This window comes from Diplotaxodon limnothrissa, linkage group LG23 (genome assembly GCF_057381915.1).
Source record: "Diplotaxodon limnothrissa isolate DT_005_m linkage group LG23, D_limnothrissa_male_GT1.1, whole genome shotgun sequence".
NCBI lineage: Eukaryota > Metazoa > Chordata > Actinopteri > Cichliformes > Cichlidae > Diplotaxodon > Diplotaxodon limnothrissa.
This window is the reverse complement of record NC_140617.1, coordinates 35,278,960-35,301,606: the sequence shown is the minus strand read 5'-3', so window position 1 is coordinate 35,301,606 and position 22,647 is coordinate 35,278,960. Positions and strand designations below refer to the sequence as shown.

General features: G+C 41.7%; 2 protein-coding genes across 2 annotated transcripts in view; one reads left to right on the top strand and one right to left on the bottom strand.

The window, feature by feature from the left end:
* Positions 1–1,608, top strand: part of mgat5 (alpha-1,6-mannosylglycoprotein 6-beta-N-acetylglucosaminyltransferase) — an 88,372-nt gene extending 86,764 nt beyond the window's left edge. Inside the window, exon 16 of the mRNA XM_085347235.1 lies at positions 37–1,608. Within this exon, the coding sequence (XP_085203361.1) occupies positions 37–235 (199 nt within the window). The 3' untranslated portion in view covers positions 236–1,608. The remainder of the gene's footprint in view (positions 1–36) is intronic.
* Positions 1,609–8,701: 7,093 nt separating this feature from the next.
* The window catches only part of LOC146608604 (transmembrane protein 163a), a 29,239-nt gene continuing 15,293 nt past the window's right edge, over positions 8,702–22,647 (bottom strand). The window contains exons 3-8 of the mRNA XM_085348264.1: positions 21,822–21,865; positions 21,645–21,736; positions 16,451–16,547; positions 9,838–9,949; positions 9,384–9,525; positions 8,702–8,762 (exon numbers count right to left, since the gene is read on the bottom strand). Of these exons, the coding sequence (XP_085204390.1) occupies positions 8,702–8,762; positions 9,384–9,525; positions 9,838–9,949; positions 16,451–16,547; positions 21,645–21,736; positions 21,822–21,865 (548 nt within the window). The remainder of the gene's footprint in view (positions 8,763–9,383; positions 9,526–9,837; positions 9,950–16,450; positions 16,548–21,644; positions 21,737–21,821; positions 21,866–22,647) is intronic.

The following is a 22,647-nucleotide window of genomic DNA, read 5'->3' as shown; positions in this document are numbered from 1 at the left end:
AAAAATAAAATCTAAAGCGGTCCGTCTCTCCGTCAGGTTTGGCATGGACTGTCAAACGGTGGAGTCGAGCGCCGACACCGTTGTGCCCGCATACAGCGAGACTCGCCATCACTGCATCTTCCAGTCGGACCTGCTGCTGTTCAGCTGCGCCGGCGCCCACTCGACACTGCAGCGCATCTGTCCCTGCCGTGACTACATGAAGGGCCAGGTGGCGCTGTGCAAAGACTGCCTATAGCAGCAGCACCCAGGCTGACAGAGGGTCAGGAATCAGATGGGATTGCGGTGATCGGGGAGGGGGCGGTGGTGGGCGGATGTACAGCAGCTTCAAGGAGTGTGCTTGAGGGAGACGCACATTCCCGAGCAGTCATGCAGCTATCAAACACACAAACCAGACTCCTTTGTGACAACAACAGGACAAAAAGAACAATCACAGGACTGAGCTCGCTCTTCATATTTATTGTTTTCCTCCGGTAGCTGGAGGAGGAGCACTCCTGCAGCTGACCGGAGCATCTGCCAACTCTCACCTTCATCAGCAGGTGGCGCTATGAGGCCTGGAAGTGGCGTGGATTTACTTGAATCAACAAAGGGAGTCGTACGAAGTCGCAGCAGATGAGGTGGACTGCACATATCGGTGACCCTCCACCCCTCCACTCCACCCTTCCGTCCATCTCACCCCTGCTCTAATCTGAAACTGTTATTTTTAGGTAGGTTTGCACTGGACCGGCACCGCTGAAGGCCCACATCCCCCAGCATACACACACACACACACATAGAAACACACACAAACACAGTGGGCTGTAATCAGATTTACACTGTAACCAACCCATTCATCTCTTGACTAGATTGGACAAGTAAAAGTAGAAATCTAGATTTTTATCCTGGCAGTTTCGATCGTTTCCTGACGCATCCTCACCAGACTCCGTGATCTTCATCCCCACCCTTAAAAGAGAGGAAATTCAAGACTGTCGTGTTCGGTTTTCATACATTTAAGTTGCACACGTGTTTTAAAACGTTGTAAAGATGAGGGACTGTGTGTGTCTGTGAGTGTTTCTGCAAAAGGCCAGTAGAGAATTGTAATTTTTTTTTGTTTGTCTGCCTGTTTTAAGCACACCATCCGGCACTAGGCACGCACCAAAATGACATCGCTCGTTCTCTGTGTTGTGACGTCGAGTCGTAGACGATAGCCGTCATCAGTAGCAGCGGTAACACCTTGCAGCAAAAGGCTGGGAAGCCTTACTGTCAACACGTTGTTCCGAAGACTCGTAGAGAAACACAAAATCCTTACTTACAGAGATGTTCGTCCATGTCTTTGTGTAGTAAACTGTTTTTAAAAAAAGACTAAGAAAAAAAAAAAGACAAAACACAGATTCACACTCGTCTCCCATCTTCCACACGACCGCTGTAAATCCTTTGCAGCATACTGTACGCACCACAGACATGTCAACAAAGAGCTCCGCGGCGGGCGCTACGCCTTGCATCTCCTCCTTTTCTTTGGATAATCGTTAGGATCTTAATTTGCCTGTTTATTTGCTAAAAAAAATATAAATAAGGAAAAAAAGATGAGATTTGTATTTCTTGTGGTGAATGGAAAAAATGCACTAAGTTAATCAGAGGTTTAACATGATATTAGTAACACTGTATATTGTTCATATGAGTTTTAAAGGTTTTCTTTTGTATTTATTTTGTATACAGATCTTTATCGCTGTGTTCGGCTGGAAATCTTTTTCTTTTTTTATTTATAGGATGGGTGTCTTTTCTTTTGTTTCCCTTTTTATTGACTTTTATTTATGGAGGGTAATTTAAATGTAATTAAAAAAAGCATATTTGTCTCTAGGTGTATGAATAAAGAGAAGGAGACTTTGTCTTCTGCTGTCCTGCTTTCAGCTGTGATATGAGACCAAAAAAAGCAAGAAAAATAAAATATTGGAGCATTTTTATTTTGCACCAGAATTTGGTCTCAAATGGATTTACGTACCTAAGCCAGGCCTGTGTCTGTCTGGCTGGCTGCTTTGTGATCATTCTAGAAAGTATAGTATAGAAAATATCTTATCAAATGTTTGATTATTTATTCCTTAAAGAGCTTAAATGACACAAAGATTGGTTTAAACTTTCCAGTCTAAACGTAACTCTCATCGCGCTCTCTGTAAGGCAGACAGTAGTGGACAAACATGCTTGTTTTGTGGGGAAATGAGCCTCGTACACTTTGTGCTTTGCTTTCATTTCACTGTTGTTTCTGTTTGCACATGTTTCAGTTCAGCCTGAATGGCGCCTTTTTCTTCTTCTTTTTTCTTACCCTGTTAAGCAGGTCACCGATCTGCCGCCAAGTTAAGTGTTTCAAAAAACATGATGTGCCTTTTTGTGGTTTAACTTCAGTTCTGCTTTTGTTTGACGACTGTTGGTGAGCTATTTGTGGCAGGGTGACGTTACTCTGTTATACATGTTTACTTCTGCAACATCAGAGTCAGGTTGGGTTTTTTTGTTTGTTTTTTGATTTATATTCATTTTAAGAAATTTAAATTGGCTGTCCACATCTTAAGATTGTTTTGATGAAGATATTTGGGAAAGTGATAAAACTGATAGGCTCTTTGTTTTTCAGCACTAAAGTCAAAAAGAAAGAAAGCAGTGTCAGCTCATCATGTTTACCAGTCAAGCTCTGCAGTGGATTCACATGTGTGATAGTAATGCGATTAACCAGTTGAGTAGTCAGTAATAAGATGATCACAGCACATGTAGAATAAATGGGATGTCTGATTTTGAATGCCTTAAACTGATTACTCATAGTTGTCTGGTCCTTTCTAAACGTGACCTGCAGCACATGTGATGGATACACAAGTGGCTTCAAGCTTGAAGAAAGAAAAAAAAGAGAGTGGTTTTTAAACTTTCACGAAAAGCATCTGGTGGTGCTTCAAAACAAATCCCATAAAAAAAACCAAAACCAACAGTGCATTAGTGCAAATCGCTAGTTTCCGCATTGGTTCCTGTTAAAAATGTAAAACTGGAGTCCAGTAATCAGTTTCAGGGGCATACATTTAAAAGGGGGCATACCTACAGTTTGATCAGTGAATTGTGAAACGTCACAGCATGTGCTGTTCTACAATAAATAATGAAGCAATAATCAGCTGCCTCTCCAGTGACTCTGTCATCGAGCAGACGACTCAGTTTGTGTCAAACCACAGCTGGTACTTCTTTACTTCTACTTGAAATGAAAGTCCAAGAGGAGTTAGAGTACATCTGACTGAGTCAAGAAGCAGCTGACCATTATCGAGCCTGCTAGGAAAGACGAGCCAGGAGCCATTTGTCATGCTTGCCCATGGGGGGGCCGTGCTTGCCCATGGGAAGTTGTTGGGGTTCTCTGTGTTGTAGCACCTTGAGGTCACTGTTGTTGTGATTTGGTTATATAACTGAAACTGAATTGAAGTAACTTTCAGAATAAAAGATTGTCAGCTAATAGATCAGCCTGGATGGTGACATTTTGGGTTTTTTTAGAATTCAAAAAGAAAATCAGGGCTGTAAGTGAAGCCTTGTATTTTAGTAGCACTGAATATGTCAATGTTTAGACCAGTGTGATCACACACATCGTTTAAATCAACCATGCACCCGTGGTTCTTCATCTTTAATGCACATTTAAACGGCGTCAAAATAGTCTCACTAGTATCTCAAGGACCACATTTCACACTTGATGACAAGTGCACACAAGCACTGAGTGACTCACAGGATGATTACTGGACTGTAGCGCTTAGCAGCCATTCTTAAAACATGAGGACAGAGTAGCAGATGGGACTGAGTCAAACTAAACGGCACATGCATAAGAGAGTTGCTGGAGCAAACTGTTCATTGATGGTTTTGGTCTTTTTATGGAACTTGGTCATGATTTATTTTTTTATTTTTTAAAGGTAGAATATCACCAGCGTTTAAAGCTCGTACATATCCAAGGTGGGAATGCTTGAGTTCGTGCTAAACCAACAGTGATACCCAGCACGATTCCTTTTTCAGCGAATAAGCAAATATTTTGAACCCTTCACAGTCGCTTCTTAATAACCATGACTCTGAGGCCTGCTTAAGTGATTAGCTAAACCCCTTCTGCTGCAGCCAGAGCCTTATTTCTTTTCTGTTAGCTGGGCTTGTTCAGAGCACATCTTTGATCAGATCATAGGATGTTTGGTTTCTGGAGGAATCTGCTCAGAGCGCCAAGCCATCAGCAAAGTTTGGACAGAATAAATCAGCGTATCTCATCTGTTTTGACCTCAGCATTGAATGTCTCCATTGTATGAACTCTGCTACACACACACCAACATGGATGAAGATTTGTTTTGCTCTCAGTTAAAAGTCAGAAACCCCAGGACAGCAGTGAAAAGTGGTAACACAATGGTTTTGTTTTCACTGTTCTTGACGAGTAAGAGGGATACAACTTTATTTTTAAATAAACCTTTTTTCTGTGACAAATGGCTCAGACTCTGGTTTTACATTACAGCTATACAGATTATTTACACGAGCAAAGAAGTGTACAGTCAGCAGGCTGAGGAGCGCCTCAAACTCTGTGTCACAGAGTTTAAGAAAACCGAGCTGATATGAAGTTAAATGTGTCTCTCGGTGTTTACGACATGTCCAAGACAGGAAATTAGTGATTACAAGCTGTTTGTATTTTTGTTGTGATCTTTTCTTAATATTATGGCCTTCCAAAATAATTTTCTGTTATCTGCATGTTTTGTTTCTCACACCGATTTTAGGCACACATGTATCTCCACAAGCTCAGGAACAGAATCGATCCCTTACTTGTATTTAAATAAATAAAACCAAACAGCACAGTCACAGATTTTTCATAAAAACTAGTATCACAGCACAGCATGTACATTCAGTTACGGTCACAGCAGCAAGCACAGACTGAGGAAAATGTGGGAGATATGAAAACTAACAAAGAAAAACCCTGATCAAGTTGCACAAACACCTTGAAAATGAAGGCTTTGGGATAGAGAGGAGCTCTATTGTACAAAGTAAGTCCTTCAATACGACGATGAGGAGGAGGAGGAGGAGGAGGAGGACGACAGCTAGAAAGTGAAAGCTTCTTTAAATTAAAACCAAAAAGGACTTTGCCTGAAAATGTAGCTGCGACCCTTCTAAATGGCCCAAAACCAAACAGCAGCTTCACATATGAGAGGAAACGCGTTGACTCCTGATAAACAGCGACTCACTTAATGTCCACAATCATCACTGCATTGAATTTCATTAAAATATTTCCCTGTTGGGGCGTCGCCATTGACCCAAAACCGTATGGCAGCCTCTACAGTGTATGTCTGTAGTACTGTGAGCTCTGAGTGCAGGACAGACACTGTTTTCATTTCACCAGCCAGTAGGTAACAAACACATGTGTAAAGGTGGTAACAAGGAGAGCTGCTACAAAGGCCCTAACTGACCCCAGTAACTACTCCCAGTCCTGCTCCTCATTTTCACTGGTGCTGGAGACCTCCTCTTAAACACAGGAAACACGTGAATCCACCGGCTGCTGTCCAAAGTTCAGCACCTCAAACTCACAGAGAGCAGCAACCCGTCAGATCCATTTAGGGTGAATGCAAACAAACAGGGAACAGAAGCTGTTGATCTTCCAGCGTACACGAAACAAAACCCACTTGAGTCTGTGATTAATAGACTAATAATCCAGCTGCTTTTGTGTCAGAGGAGGTGGTTGCACCAACTACGATAACATTAAAGAAGTCTCCAAAGGAAGCACATACAGGAGAATCAGACAGATTATAATTGTTACTTCAATAAATTCATTTTGTAAGTTTATTCTTTCAGCCACGCTCTATTTATGGTTAAGGATAAATATAAAAAGCAGAATACAAATGTAGACTTTGTGTATGTGCTGATTTTAGAATCTTATATAAATCCTTAGAGCTCAATAAAACTGAAAAATCAACAACTAAAGTTCTGTCTACTAATCTACATTAATTACTGACGTCCTTCAGGAAAACACAAAGACTTTAGATGCTCTTTAAAGACTTTTCCATTACTGTCCATGCACTGCAGTCCCAGGGATGCTCCAGGAATGGTGACGCTATTTTCCAGCCAATTGTCAGGGAGTAGTGATTTCATACTTGCAGCTCCAGAGCACGTTAGGTCTGCAGCATTAGTTATCCCAGTAAGAAGTAAACCACCTTCGTAATACAGAAAAGTCAGGTTAACCCTGGAGTTACCTGGATAAACTCAAACCTGAACCAGCTCAACCTCTGATTCTTTTAAAGAACTTCACAGTTTCTAAGATTTGCTCCTCCAGCAGCAGTAACCTCACGTGTCTAAAGGTCTAGTCTGTTTGTAACACGCACATTTGACAAATACTGAGATTCATTGTCCACGTGTACACTGATGTCTGTTTGTGTGTGTTTTTACATACCTGCCCACATTAACGTGCAAAAACACAACTGTGGCCCAAACCAACAGAACTCCTACTTCATGCACAGGTTGGCTCGTCAGAGCGCTGACACGACAATGTTACAAACATAAGAGCAGAGAGCATGCATGAACTGAACCCAGGAGGAAAAATCCAGACAAGTTTGGTTCATGTTCTCTCAGGTTTTCCGATCTTATAATGCTCGACTTTGTGACGTATCTGAAGAATCCATCCAATTACCCCTGACAGTTAAAAACCTGCACACTGCGCTACAATCACCTTCTGATTACATGTTCCTGAAAATCTCTCTGCAGCTTTTGGACCAGCACCTGTTAACAGACAAACTGAAACAGATCACTTCCCTGGCAGAGGTAAGAACTCAGCTCTTGCTGCCCACTCATAAAAACAGCACAGTTTGTGAACAGCTTCTGTCTGGAACTCTTTCATAGTCTTCAGCTCCTAAAACTGCATCAGGGTAAAGAACAAGCTGAGCTTACTGATACCTGTGTACGTGTGGGGCCTTTAGCTTCAGCCATAAATCTGTTTTTGTGTCACTGGTCAGTATGAAAGCTGTATCTGCATTGAGTTCAGTGCCAACAGTGTGGAAGCATTTAGTGTGACGGTCATTTTCTTTGACCTTTACATGCGTCTCATGTGGGGAATTTTGTCTCAGGGTCAGGCTTCAAACACTCAGCTACAGTTGGTGGTCACAAGTTTATGTAGATTTACACAAGTTGGGCTGGTCTCTCGGAGGCATTTCTAAACAACTTCAGACGGCAAGATCATCGGTTCAAAGAATCGTAGTTATTCACGTAGTTATTCAGACGTGTCACCACTTTTCCAAGGTCTGGAAGAAAACCCCAACTCTTACCCTCGGGAAAGAGGAAATTGGTTGAGATGTTAAGGATCACTGAAACAAGAAAGAACCTCCTGGTAAAAAAGTCGACACCTTCAAGCACAAGTGAAATGTGTGACTGCCAACATGGACGAGCCAAATACCTCCTGGAGGAATATTTTATGGTCAGAGAGACACAGATTGAGCTGTTTGGCCACAATGACAAGACGTATGTTTGGAGGAGTAAAGGTGAGGCTTTCAAACCGAAGAACACTGTACCCACCGTCAACCATGGTGGTGGTAACATCATGCTCTCAGGCTGTTTTACTGGGATACACGTGCACTGCACAAAGCGGATAAAATAATAGTGTAAATTCAAATTCTGCGGCTCGAGGTGCAACTTGCACATATTTGATCCTCTGTAGACTTTTGACCCCGCGTGGAGTAAAGAAAATCTGAAATATACTGAAACCTCTGCAGCCTGTTCTTGTTTTTGTTTTTGAATTATTGCACATGTATCCTGAACAATCATTCCACCCTAGTTCAAAATGCCAAATTACCATGACAGACCCATGATGACTGTGTGTAAACTTCTGAGCACAACTGCATATTAGATAACCGTTCTCATGTAATGACCTACATTTTGTAGTCCTTTCTTTTGGTCAGTAGATGGCGCGAGTTAATTGTATAAATGCTTTTCCTGGGAGGCAGCGCAGCCGTTTTGTTTTCCTTCTGTTAGAGTTACAGTGGAAAAGGGTCAGATCCCGACTCTCAGTGCCAAGAAAGATTTTTTTTTTTGCTCCAGGATTGTAAGCTGGCACTAAAAGGACGTTGCTGCAGCAGTCTGGATAAATATTATAAACGGCTAATCACACGTCACTGAGCCTGTCATGTGTGTGCTTATGTACCTGCTCCTTGTGCCAAATGGACTTTTTATTGATATTTATCTTCTCTCTAGTCATAAAAAGGTAAACACCATTAATACTCCACCGCTACATCAGCTGCATCAATCACTCTGACCTGCTGTGCTGCAAAGCTTTATAGCACAGCTGAGCAAAGGCCTCGTGGAACCATGGGAAAAAACAAGCTGCTCTGTCGTGACGGGGTGATGACATGTAACTGAGGTATTGAACATCCGTAACACTGCAGTCTGAGCTGTGTACAACTTTTGAAAAATTACATTAACCCCCTCCCCCACAGTCTTATCTCTGTTACCTTCTTTAAATATGGATGAAATAAACATGAAAAAGCAGACTGTGCCTTTGACTTCTGAAAAACAGGTGAACATTTCATATGTACATTAAACTGTAAAACATTAAAAATATGCCACTGACACCATCTTCCACTCCAGCTTTGAATGGGAGAACTGCACAGACAGCGACGCCTTCGCTGGCACCGCGAGGACTGATTGTGATTGTCTGTGGAGGGCCTCTACAGTCCCCATCCTGCCAGTCACTCCCAAACCCGCCCTCTGTGATCCGTCACTCAAAGCGCTCGTAGTTCCTGGTTTGTCGGACGCGGGGGACCATGTCCAGGAGCAGTCTGCGGCACAGAAAAAAAACAGGCAAAGAGATCAACCTCTGATCCACCTAATGATACATCTGAGCATCTCGGCTCAATATTGCACTTAAACATTAAGGTCGCTTTGGGGGATTTGAAAATGGAGATGACAGCAACCTTCAGACCCCTACCAGCTGTTAGAATACAAATTTTCTAGCCTCGAGATTTCAACCTTTAAAGGTGTCACTATTTTATTTTTTCATCATTCCCGTGTACAAAATATAACTTGCAATGCTTTTATATGAATCCAGTGTCAAAACTGCACACACTGAAATTGGTTTTCCACACAGAACTAATACAGTGTAATTACACCAAATCACTTTGTAAGCTTTGGTTTTATGAATACTGACTCCAGATGGAGGTATTCTGACTTCATTGTGCTTTTATTATCTTAAAACACCACAGAGTATTTATTCGGGTAGTTAGTTTATACCATTTCCTCACTAAATGTCCAAACCAATGCTCTGCAAGCTGCTTTGCAACCCACCTCCACCCCAGCTCCTCTATTCATTCTGTGGATATGTTCTGCTGCAATATCAACAATTATCTCATGACACCAAATAAAAGGTACGCCATTTTTTTTACCAAGTACTAGCCACTTACCTAACTCCATAGGCGAGGATGATCAGACCTATCAGGACACCTATTGTTCCATCTAGGTACCACACCTTGGGCTCGTTCTTGTAGACTTCAGCACTGATCAGGATGGAGAAGCCCATGATCCCCCCCAGCAGTGAGTTGAATCCTGGAAAGAGACGACAAATGTCAGTCAAAGTCGGCTTTGAGGGTTCAGAGGTCAGCTCTCAGAAACCTGCTAGTGTCACTGTGATATTCACTGTTTTCACCAAGAATCCAGTAGTGTGACAGATGTTTAAGCTGGCTCCATGCACCTGTAATCTCATCAACTATGAGGCAACTTTAGGAAACCAATTGGAGCTGACAGACATGTCAGAGTGACAAACCCATGATTTTTACGATTGTGATGGCATCACTACGGAAAGCTGAGAAAGTTTACAAGTTCTAAAAAGCTATGATCTCTCTGCACGTGCACACCTACCATCAGTGAGGAGAGCTCGGCTTGTCAGTACTTTGCCGAGCATGAACTTGATTACAGCCAATATGATGCACATCAAACCGCTGACAATGGACACGCTGAACAGGAAATCGTCCTGTGAGAAACAAAAACAACAGACCAAGAGTGGGATTCAATCTCCTTGTTAAAAGTGCAGCATTGGTTCAAAACACTTCAAGACTTGTTTTAGACAGTGATTACTATCAGCTCACAACAGGAAATTTTACCAAACAGCAACTTGTACAGGGTTGAATGTTTTTAGACAAAGTTAGCTGCTAGCATTGCTAGCATTAGCTGATTACTTAGGAGTCCACCATCTGGTCTTCCTAGAGCACATTCTAGGTCAATAAAAATAACAAATAAAAACTACCCACCCACCCACACAGGAGCAACAGGCAAAAGTCTAGCATTGATACTTTATAATGTAAAGGTCACAAAACCAATGGCTATGTCCATCCTTTATATACAGTCTATGGCCTTGACTGCTGAGCTTTCTTTTACTACTCAGTGAGTCAGCTCATGCAGGGTAATATCTGTATTTATAGACACAACCAGTACTTCACTGTGTACCAAACCCTATCTATCAGACTCTTCGTTCAAATTCAAAGACAAGGTCTCTTTTCAATACACCTACAATCACAAGGCAGCACACAGCTCGGGACTGTAGCTGTCTTTTAGCAAACTTAACCTTCCAATCCCTACAGGTTATTCAGAAAAGCAACATTTTAGCACAACGTCACATTTACCAAGCTCACCAACACTGTGAGTCTAATAACAACTACATCAGTAACAAGTTTTTTCACACTGAACTGATGAATCCAGCTGCTCTGCCTCCTTGTCAAAACAGCACAGACACTATCTCTGACAACCCTGACACCCCCACAATCATCACCACCTCCCCTCAGTATCGTTTACCTCCAGTAATGGTCCAACAATATTCTCCACTGCTCCCCGTAGCTCTTATGTAATTGCTCTTCCTGATAAGTCTTTTTTTGATTAGTGTTGGGCCACAGATTCGCTTCCTGCGCTTTATCCGTTTGGTTTTCAACAATTTAAACATGACTTTGTTGTTACATGTTTAAATTGTTAGCTTCTGTGAAGCACTTTGTGATTTTTATCTTGAAAGGTGCTATATAAATAAAATTTTACTTACTTTTACTTACTTACATCTGTTTTGAGGGCCACATCACTAAATGCCTGAGATGTAAATGCACAGAGGACGGCTGGAGGAGGAGAGATGGATTAGAGAAGAGAAAGCGAGCTGCAGAGCACTCAGAGCCTCTGCAGCAACATTAATATTGTACTATGGCCTCGGAGCCATGAAAAGCTACTTTGGCAAGCTCGCGCACATCAAAGAGGAGATGGAAAGAAAACCTCAGCGTGCTGCATAGACCTGAGTCAATGCTGTGACTCAGGTTTGAAACTAAAATTTTAATTGTTTATCTACAAAGCATTGACCATTCTTCAGCAACAGGAAACGTATTCAAACCAGACATAGCTCATTTTGGTTCATTAGACATCCTCATAAGGTGAGTTACTTTTAAAAGAAATGCTTCTTAATGTGAACTTTTAACAACAATTCTTAAAGTCTTTCAAAGCAAAAAATAAGCCTGGCTGCAGGCTGTAAAAAAACAAACAAAAAAGGCGCTACACACAGGCTGTAAGTAAACGATGGACATAGCCACTGTGCCTTCAGCCAATTGTTAGCAAAGTCCTGTTGTGAAGCTTTGAACCGAGTGTTTTAACCATCGCCGTCCAGGTGCTTTGAAACGGTGTGGTGGGTGAGGTGCAGACATGACTGCGAAACCTTGTCAGTCACAAGGTAAGCCCACCCTAAAGCAGTGTTAAATTAACTGACCAATTATTTTTTTCTCTCAACAACCTTTTTTTTCTGACAAAAACGAGACGATAATTTAGTAAAAAACAAACAAAACAAAACTAATCCACAAGGACAAAAACTACAAACTATTAAACGTATCCATATTTTTGTCAGTGAATAAAAACTAGATAAAAACGTTCTGGAGAGACGAGATCAGAACTTAGTTGTGTAGAAAGGCGGGAAGAGTTTGGAAGTGATCCAATCACAAGTAATCTTGTGCAGCAAGGTCAGATGTGCACACTTGAACTGCCTCCAGGATACAGTACAACTAGCTCCCGTGCTCCCTTTATCTCATGAAAATTCGACAAAATGTCAAAGTTTGGGAGGAAAAGAGGAGCAAACGACACATGGATACATTTCACATTTGACGTCAAGGAAGAGACACTTCTGACCCTAACCGATGCCCGCCCCTCCCTGAGCCTGGTTCTGCTGGAGGTTTCTTCCTGTTAAAAGGGAGTTTTTCCTTCCCACTGTTGCCAAAGTGCTTGCTCACAGTATATATAAATATAAAGTATAAATAAAATTGAATTGAATTAAAAACCAATTCAATTGGTTTTATATTGTAGTCAGCTACAATATAAAATGTAGCTGATTACATTTTATGTTTTAGTCAACTAAAACTAGACTAAAAAAATGTTTAGATGCCTCAAGTATGACTAAAATGAAACGACATTTTATTTACAAGTCTAGGACTTTTGACTAAAATCAGAAGCTACTTCCATCTTTTATATAGTCTATGACAGTGCATTATATCTATCACTGCAATAAAAAACACACATTTAGGTATAGATGTAGCTAGGGTCAAGAGCTGAGAAGAGTGAATGTACTAACAGAGGCACACACTGTCGATCATTTATTTGGTTATTTTGGAAAGTTTTGTTTCCAGTCAGCTGAAATGAAGGATTGCATGCTGCGACTCACTCTGTTATCACAGGGAATCCCCCAGTGACCTTATAATCAATTTTCCCATGACTGTTGCAGGCTGGCATTTTGACCAATGGCAGAGGGAACCACACACACACACACACACACACACACACACACACACACACAGAGAGAGAGAGAGAAAAGCCTCTGCCCATAATATGAATGCAGCAGTTGACATTTGCGTGTAACTACTATAGATCTCTGTGCAGAATCTGCCAGCCTGCACCTCTGACGCTCAATGTCAGCATGTAGCTTGTCATAAAACTACAACTAAATTTGTGTGTGGATTAAAACAAACACGATAGAAAGTGTTAATATTCAGCTGATGAACAATTAGATTTTTATTGGGTGCCAAATCTGACTGCACTGGTTGCTTTTGCTTTTAACTTCGTAACTAAGGCAGTTTGTCTTTGTGCTGTATTTAAACGTCATTCTGTGGCCTTGCAAAGGATTACATAAACCTCAAGAATGTAAGACTCTCTCAGCTGTCAGAGGTCAGAATTAATTTGCAATATGAAAAGCCCTGCTGGGAGTTAAAAGGTTTTCACAGAATCTGTGTCATGCAGAGAACGGTTTGTTTTTGGATGCTAACTGACATTAATTGGGCACAAAGGACCTGCAGAGCAGGAACAGTCAGGTGTCAAACCAAACATCCTCCTCCACACACCTCACACCTCCCACTCTGTCCAACCCTGGCGTACCTGAGCAGCTGCTTTCCTTATTAACATTTTCTAGAGAGGAAGGAAGTGAAAATAAATCTTATTTTTTCAACACTGGCACAAGGTGGGAGGCTGCGAGGCACAAACTTTAGATCTCCAACTGTGATGCACCAGAAGTCAGTCTGGTAGAAACCAAGTGTGCGACAGCAGAGGAGCGGGTCGACTCAGAAAAACACAATCTGTCTGTCTCGGCACTCTCACATTCTGCCTTTGTTTCCACTTTAGTGCTCGCGACAGGCCATTCTCTCCCTCGCCGCAGCCACACATGAATAGAAGGAAAACACAGTTAGGTCAATAAAGCTGTAAAGGGCTTCAAAAACGAATTGGATTTTGAGACTGAGTCAGTTGTGGAGATTATCTGAAAATCTTTCTTTTGCTCAGCAGCTGATCCAACAATGTGATTCGTCTCATTGAAAAGCATCCAGCTCGGTTAGCTTCACATGTGGAACAACAATGTGAGGAGCACACAGAGGAGTTAGTGAGTAAGTAAGATGTCACCATGACAGGCAACCTGCATTTATGTTAACATCATATACACGCGTATACGCTCATTGACCACTATTATTAGGTACACGTGCTATATAACAAATACTGTGGTCATAAAGTTATGGATATGATCAGCAACAGCACTATGCTCAGCTGGTACTAAGAGGCCGAATGTATGCCAAGAAAATCCCCCACAACTCTACACCACCACCAGAAGTCTGAACCATTAATAAAACTCCCATTCAAATGTTGCAGTAGAAATCAAGACACATCAGCTCAGGCAACATTTGGGTCCTACGGTCTGAACTTTAGCCTCAGTTTCCTGTTCTTAGCTGACAGGAGCGGCATGCGGCTCGTCTGCTGCTCGTCCATCTGCTTCAACGTTCCATGTGCTGTGCATTCAGAGATGCTCTTCTTCATACCTTGGTTGTAACAAGAGCTTGCTTTTTCTTCTTTTTTTAGTTACTGTTGCCTTCCTGGCAGCTTAAAGCAGTCTGTCAGCGAGGCCTTTTCACCCAGAGAGCTGCTGCTCACTGGATATTTTCTCTTTTTCGCACTGTTGTCTTTAAACCTTCGCGTGGCTGCGCGGGAAAATCCGAGTAGATCTATCTGGCTCCAACAGCCACCCCACTTTCAAAGTCAACTAAATCACCTTTCATCCCCATTCTCATGCTTAGTTTGATCTTCAGCAGGTCATCTTAACCATGACTACATGTCTAAATGCACTGAGTTGCTGCCAATGTATTATCTAAATAGATATGTGTTAATGAGCACATCAACAAGTGTACCTAATGAAGTGGCTACACAGTGGCTACGGTACATAACAGCATTACACATTTTATTAATTCAGAATTTAAGAGGATGGATTAAACTCGTGTCCATAAGTTTATTCTTAATCTCTTCTACTTTTAATATTTCTTATTTATCTCATACCAGCCACGAGTTACTGCTGCGTCTGAGATCCACCACAGACAAAGCTGAATGAACATGACTTAGGCAGGAAAAATAATAAACAGCAGCTGATGGATGATACTGACTGGCAACTAGGTGAAAACGCTATTTGCAGAAGTGTGAAAGCTTGTGAGTCTTCACACGTGAGGTTTGTGAGCGTCACTATTACACTTGGTTTACTCACACTCTCTCTCTCTCTCACACACACACACACACACACACACTTACAGACAGTAATAACAGGGGGGAAAAAATCTAATTCTGATTCTGAAATATTTTTGTGAGAATAAAGTAAAGTGACTACCAAAAGTGCACATTTAGAGTCACATTAGTCTTGAATATTTTAACCATAAAAATGATCTCACTTCAGATGCACACAGTGTGGACTGCAGTGAAATATACTTTTTTAACATTCACTATCACCTACCTACATAAATTATTTCATGTTTGCCAAAATACACAAAACTACTTCAGCAGCATTGCACGATTCCTACATTAGAATCTGTCATCACAACATTCGTGTGTAAAAGGTGCTGAAAGGACATAAAAGAGAAAACACACGCATCTCCTCCTCCTTTCTTTAGAACAGGTATTTGTTACATTGTTACCTTGCAATTGCACAGGTGATATAGAGTAACAGGAAAGTAATACATTAATAAAGGTAAGTCTATTTTTAACCTGATCATTGGAAATAAAAGACAATCATAAATCAGAGCTGTAGACTTGGCAACACACGGTGTCCGACTGCATCGTCTACATGACCACACAGCATCTACTGCAACACTGAAGCAAAGAAAATATTTAAAACCAAACGATCTTAATACATTTTGGAGTCCCTAACATTTCATCTTCAATAGCATCTCTGTGTTCATAACACCCTCCTCTTTGTGTCTTGGTCTCATCATCCTGAGCTACCAACCAAAGATGAAAGTATGCCGTCCAATCAGATCCACTACTCAAAGATGGAGTCAGAGTCAGCCATGCTACACACGGCTTCATGCAAATAAACATCCTGCATGTTGTTTGTAAAGATATTATTAGATATGGGAGCAAAGTCAGCTGGCCTTTTCTTATCTTCTAAATGAAATCCCCGTCTCTGGCTCGCTGTCTGTATTACACCAGGGACAGCAGAGCCCTGGTCCTGGCCAGACACAGGAGCGGTTACTATCTGCCAAAGCTTTAAAAATAACTGCAAATTCCACAGAAAAATCTGATTACACACTAAACCTTTGGCAGCCTGAGTTCAGGGAGATGAACGTGGCTGTGGGTTATACAGCTGCCATGGTGTGCAGTATGTTAGTATGTTTAGGGGGTTTCCCCTGAATGTTAAATGGAGAACATTATGCATCCCATATGGAAGCCGCTTAATCCAAAGCTCTCGTCCATCTTCTGTCTGAATCCAGTTTTGACCCCTGCATCTCAGCCAGAGCCATTTCCTGCCTGCCATGTAGGAAAATCAGCATGTGGTAGTAAACTAATCTACTATTATCCTGTCTCATCCGCTGCTTTTTGTGCAATAAGTGTAACAATTAAAGCATGGTGCTCTGCAGAATTGGTCTCTTTTCACAGTCCGATTATAATCCTCACAAATCTGTCTAAAAGCAAACACAGAACAGTGTGATGGATGAATTCTTACCACTTCTGGTAGCAGTTTGGTGGCCAGATCGTGGATGGCTTTACCCATAATGCATAAGGAGGACAGGATGAAAACCACACCCAGGATAACACAAGCTCTGCAGAGGAAAGGAAAGAAGACACAGGCGATCAGTAACCAACAAACAGAGTGTTTTTAGTTTCTTCATTCTTTCTTTCTGAGCAGATCCTGACGCGACGGCCAACCCAAACAATAAAAGTGGTGCTGCATGGCTGCAGGGCTCGAGCCACGATTTCACAAACAATGAGGTATTAAATTCAAATTTCTCCAGGAGACCTCCAATCGATCATCATCATCATCATCATCATCATCATCATCATCATCGTTTATTTGTATAGCACTTTAAGAACACACCCGGCAGACCAAAGTGCTGAACAACACAGATCAAAACAACTACCAAATTAAAAATACCATAAAATCGATGACTCGCTTATAATTTTGACTTGCCAAAAAACCCAGAATCTAACATCTCATCTAAAGAGCTGTAGTCTGAGGACTTTGTGTGTAGTTTGCGTGTTGTTCCTGGGTGCATGTGGGCTCTCCTCTACAGTCAAAGACAGGCAGGGCTCTCTGGGTTGGCCTTGCCTCTAACTCCGTAACAGCTCAGGATTCAGTATGCCTGCAACCCTGAACTGGATAAGTGGGAAATAATGGCTGGACTGATCTCATCTAAAGACATTTTTAGCTGGAGTTTCTGTATATCAGATGGAGAAAAGTGATTTTGCAATTTTACACGGTTCATCCATTCAAGCTTCTCCTCCTCCCTGACTTTGCATGCATTCCAAGTATGAAAACGGTATCCCTGATTAGAGCCATACTACCAAATACTGGTCCTGACTAAAACTAAAGTCCAAGTATAAGTAGTAGATGTTTTTCTGAACATGGAAGCATCAACTTCTATGATAACTGTAGAGTGTTAGATAAAGCTACAGCTTCCTGCTACCCTAAACGATCCTCAATGACAGATAACATTTATTCAGAGTGATCCGGAGGATTCATTTGGAAGCAGCAGATGTCCTTTAAGCACCTTTACCCAATTAACAAAGTCTAGAGGGACACAAAAACCAATCGGAGCATATGTCCTGGTCATGGATGAATACCCAAGTGTATGTGTTCAAATCTGACGGCTGCTCTTGAGCCACACTTAGCATCCTGGGTTTTGACCGGATGAGGTAACCAAGGCAACCCAACATCACTCCGGGAAGTCCACAGCAGGGTGCACGAACACACGTAGACACACACAATGGAGCGCCGTATCCACCACTACAGCCCTCTATCGCTTCCTGTGGTTGGAAAATGACATCATCGCTCCGAGCTGGTGTTTACTCCACAGCAGAACAACCGAACAGCAAAAAGACCAGCAAAGTGTTCGGCTGCATGCAGCTTCTGTTTTAATGCACAGACGTGGATCACTTATTAATATCAACACGCTCACAACAACAGCATCTCTAACCTTGGTGATTTCAATGGAGGTATTTGTGTTTTCACGTGGAAAACAAAAGTCCCCAATTTGTCTTACTTTGACACCTAAAGCTTGTTACCTTGGCAACCACTCGGTACTTGGGCATTGCTGTTCAACCGCACCTTCTCTATCATTCCCAGACAGATCAAAAAACTAAGAAAAAGAACACAGAGGCTCTCGTTGTGCATCAGTAGCCCTCTCACTCAGTCTGCTCAAAGCCGCTGGCTATCTAACAAACAAACACTGGAGCAGGAGGAAGACGCCAGGCTACAGTTAAGGTGTAAATACATGGATCCATATTTTATGCATCTGTACAAGTACTATAGTGGCAAGCAAGTCACAGGTTTAATTCCAGCCAGAGCCACAAATCCCTGTTGGGGTTGTGTCAAGAAGGCCAATCAGTGTACAAAACTCCCAAATCAAACACGCTGTGGTGGCTATGTATAAGACAGCAACAGAAAATAGCTTTATATTTAGATTTTGTTGCTCTCGGATGATTCTCATTTTACTGTTTCAGAGTATGTCTGCAGAAACATGTCTGTGTGTGTGTGTGTGTGTGTGTGTGTGTGTGTGTGTGTGTGTGTGTGTGTGTGTGTGTGTGTGGGTGTGTTTGTGTATAGCTGTCATAGACTGTGTGAGTGTGCGTGTGATCAAGAGGAAGCTGTCTTCTCAGCGAAGCCAATTACTGGCTGAGCAGCTCCTCAACTTTGTCCAGATTCTCCATTTAGCAGTGCTGAAATGACACAATGAAGACCGCTTTCAAGTGGATTTGTGTAGATGTTTTCACATGATGGTTTAGCAAGCTGTCAAATATTTATATTAAAAATACAGTTGGAATTAATCAGACAGGTCTTTAGTCGCACACTTCCTGTTACTCTGATCATTTTATGTTGTCTGTCTGGTAAATTTAGCAGTTCTTTCTGATAAACTCACAAAACCCTCAACCATAAAATTTTTAAATTTTATCTGCAAACAACTTTGGTGAAAATTGAAAATTGTGTGTTGGTGTTTAGCAAACTGTACAGCTTTTTTGGCAGAGAGTCGTCGAGGCGAACAATGTCGCTAGCTAGGAGCTAGTTAGCTTAGCATAAAGGGTACAAATGGACATAGCTAACATAGCTCTTTAAGTTAAAAGTGTATCTAAGAGCTGAAACTCACTCATTACCGCAACATATTTTCATTAACTAATATGCACACACACAAGCAGTTTGTATGGATAGCAAAAACAGCTGTTAGTTAAAGAGCAACACAAAGACAGCTTGGTTGGCTATGATACGCTCAGACTCTGGGGATTAAGGAAGACGCCATTTTTGTTTCCATTTATCATGTAAATGGATGCACACGGGACAAAGCAGAGCTAAGAGACTATTGGAGAACACTTAGATTCATGTCCTAATTTCTTTTCAATTCGCAACACATTTATATCTCCTCCTATGAAGTATTTTTATTTAAATATTTAAATAGATCTTTAAAAAGATGGGTGTGGTCTGAGAACTCACTGACACTACAACTAGAATATATAATTATTAAAGTATAACAATTTTATTATTTATCATTTTATTAGCTTCCTCATGGCTTTCATGTTAAAGCAGATGCTTTGCTGTTGAATCTTTTTCCATGCACTTCAGTGTCTGGTCTCCAGAGGATATGAGCTCATCTGTCGTCTCTAAGGCAATTAGCAACTCCTGTGAGACCGTGACACAACTCCACTGTTAAGTGTGAGTCTGTGTGTACGCAGGGAGTGAAAGTTTCACTTAATCGCCAGTACGGACAAACCTAAAGATTTTACTTGCTTTGCTTTGCTTGCAACCCATCCTATGCTGGATGAACTGGTGCAACACCGTTCAACTATTTCAGAGCAGAAGTAAAGTGATGACTGGCTCGTCTCTCTCTTTCAGTCTCCTGCTGGCTGCCAGCACTCTGACCATTCAACAGGCTCTGAAAGGGCAGCCTCCTCTCACACACACTCTATTCTCAGCCAGGTAGAGATAAGATGTGAGGCGCTTGTCTGTGATCGGTCCCACTGGGCTGAGCTTGACGGAGCTGAAGAGGCATGCTGTCTGACACACTTCTCTGCTGGACAGAGCAGACCACACAATCTCTCCCCTCGCTCACACAGGCCATTGTAGACACACTGAAATAAATTTCATCACATTGCTGGACTTCTTTTGTCTTATTGGTCGTATATATGAGACCATACCGAGGCTTCTGCAGTGTAGCTACACCTATGGTAGGGTGACCATATTTTTGATTTCCAAAAAAGAGGACACTTGGCCCAGTCATGAAGAACTTGCTTAAAGAAACATATTTAACATATTTAAACGATGCCTTCTCTGTGCGGTTAATGAATGGTGAAACAAAAATGTCATATAGGCTTTTACAAGTCAACAAGTGCAAACAAATAACTTAAAAGCCTCTGGAATTAAATAATGGTACAGAAATAAGGCCTCATCTGCATAAGAAAAATTACCAGTACTGGGTCGGTACGAGGGAAATTTCTTTTGCAGTTCATCTGAAAAGATGCACTTGCGCTTTGGGATCTTTCAAACATCATTAGGTGTGTTGCTGCGCGCTCTGTCCCGTCTGTGAGCGCAGAACAACAACTCACAAAGCAGCAGTTCAGGGATGACGTCACACACATGGGTCCTCTGTCGGAAAACCTGGACATTTTTATCAATCTCGAAAATCACCCCGGACGTCCCGAACGAAATGTGAAAAGTGGACATGTCCGGGGAAAAGAGGACGGTTGGTCACCCTAACCTATAGTATCAATTTGAAAACCGTAGGTGGGTTCCTTGGAGCTATCGCATTCACAGGACCTCTGAGTCAAACTTGAGTGTGACAATACTTCATCAGCCTTTTGATGCCTGAGGGGTAAAGAAAACTATATATAGAAGCAAAGCTGTCAAAGCTGTATTTGGGTTTGAACTTTAATTTTAAGTATACATGAATTCATGTTGTTGCTGTTTATGGGCTGGAAGTACCCGAGCTAAGTATATAAAAATAAGATTAATCATATCTGGTCAAAACAACTTTACTTGTGCAGCCAATCTGATATTTATACAGTGCAGCACTTTACAGTGAATTGCTGGTTATTGCATCAACAGTTGTTCAGACTGAGTATATGAAAATGTTTCTGCTAAGACCTTCTGACTGCTTCAGACCATTCGCTACAAATAAATTTGGTGGTGAAGGAAAAATGTACGAGGAGCAGCCTGGCAGATGATTCCTCGATCACAAACAAATGTTAGCGTTGCTAAGGAGACTGATAAAGCACATGTCAGTAATAAAAACTACTAAAAACTTAATTGATCTAATTTCCTCCAGCAAAAAAAGCATTAAAATCTCAGGCTGGGGAAAGTTTTCTGCCTGGGATATGTATGCTTTCTTTGATGGAGGAAGTTTTCATTTTAAATCAAAGTACCGTGTATGCCACAGACAGTACAAACGATTGATGTCGCTACCGTGATGCCGTCCGTTTGCTCTCTGAAGTTCTGTTTTGATTGTGTTTGGTGATGCGAGGGGGCAGAGACCTAATGCCTTTTTGCAGCAACACCTGTAGCCATATGGTGGCTAAGACACACTGGCTTCATTTTTCTGACCCAGAAGCTACGTCCATGTTTTATACCGTCTGTGGCTTATGCAGAGCATTATAAATAAAGGGGATTTTAGCCCGGGTCAGAGTGGATCGGGGTGAAAGGTGATCATACTTACATGTACTCGCGGTGCGCCGAGTGGACAGCTGCGGCGTTGCTGTATCGCCACAATACAATCACAGATGACAACACATCCAGCGTGGCATCAAACTGCAAAGTGTAAACATTGGTAATTGGGAATTCTATCACTACAATTTCTACTTTTAATGAAGTAGAGTGTTTACTCTGGACTTACGGCAAATCCAAAAGCTGAAGCACTGTGGCGCATCATAGAAACAGCTAAAGAGAAAAGAGAAAAACTTTTACTGCACTGTTCACATTCATCTTCACATCAGAAATAATCATTTGAGTGCCTGTAGCTGCTGTAAGCACAGAGTCAGTCTGTGATCGTTTCATTTAAAGTAAACAGAGATATCTGATTTTTGCTCCAGTCTATTTAACTGCAGCAATGATTATTATTATAATCATTTCTAGTTTCTGCAGAGAACCTGCTGGATTGAAAAACAAGCACCGTTTTTGACTGGTTAATTTAACATCTGCCTTTTTATTTGGATTAACTAAGCTGTAGAAATGGTCAAAACAAACACTAAACAGCACAGTTATATGCATCCACACACACCTGCAACGGGAGTGAATGAGGAGAGAAGGAAGAAGAGACAAAGGAGAGAAAGATGCACAGAGATAGACAGGAGGATTCCTCTCCTCCCACGTTTATTTTTAGCAAGACTCACAGGGGGCTAGCAGCTCGCCTCAGCCCTGCATGCAGAAACACAGCGCTGTGTGGTATCACTTTCTCTCTTTTCCCCTTTAGCAACACATTCTAGTTGCTGCAAAAACAGCAAAAATCTTTTCTTTCTCCTATCCCTTTTTGCAGTCTGAGCTCCCTTTATTTTCCCCTCCAGCCTTCCAAGCTCCCCTCTCATCCATCTTCACTTTTCCTCTTATTGTTTCATCTACATTCGGTTGTTCTCTCTAGGCTGAAGGCACAATCACCCGCTCGCTTGCAACAGCTCAGACTGAAACGAGAACAGAAACAGATGCTGCATCCACATTCTCCTGCA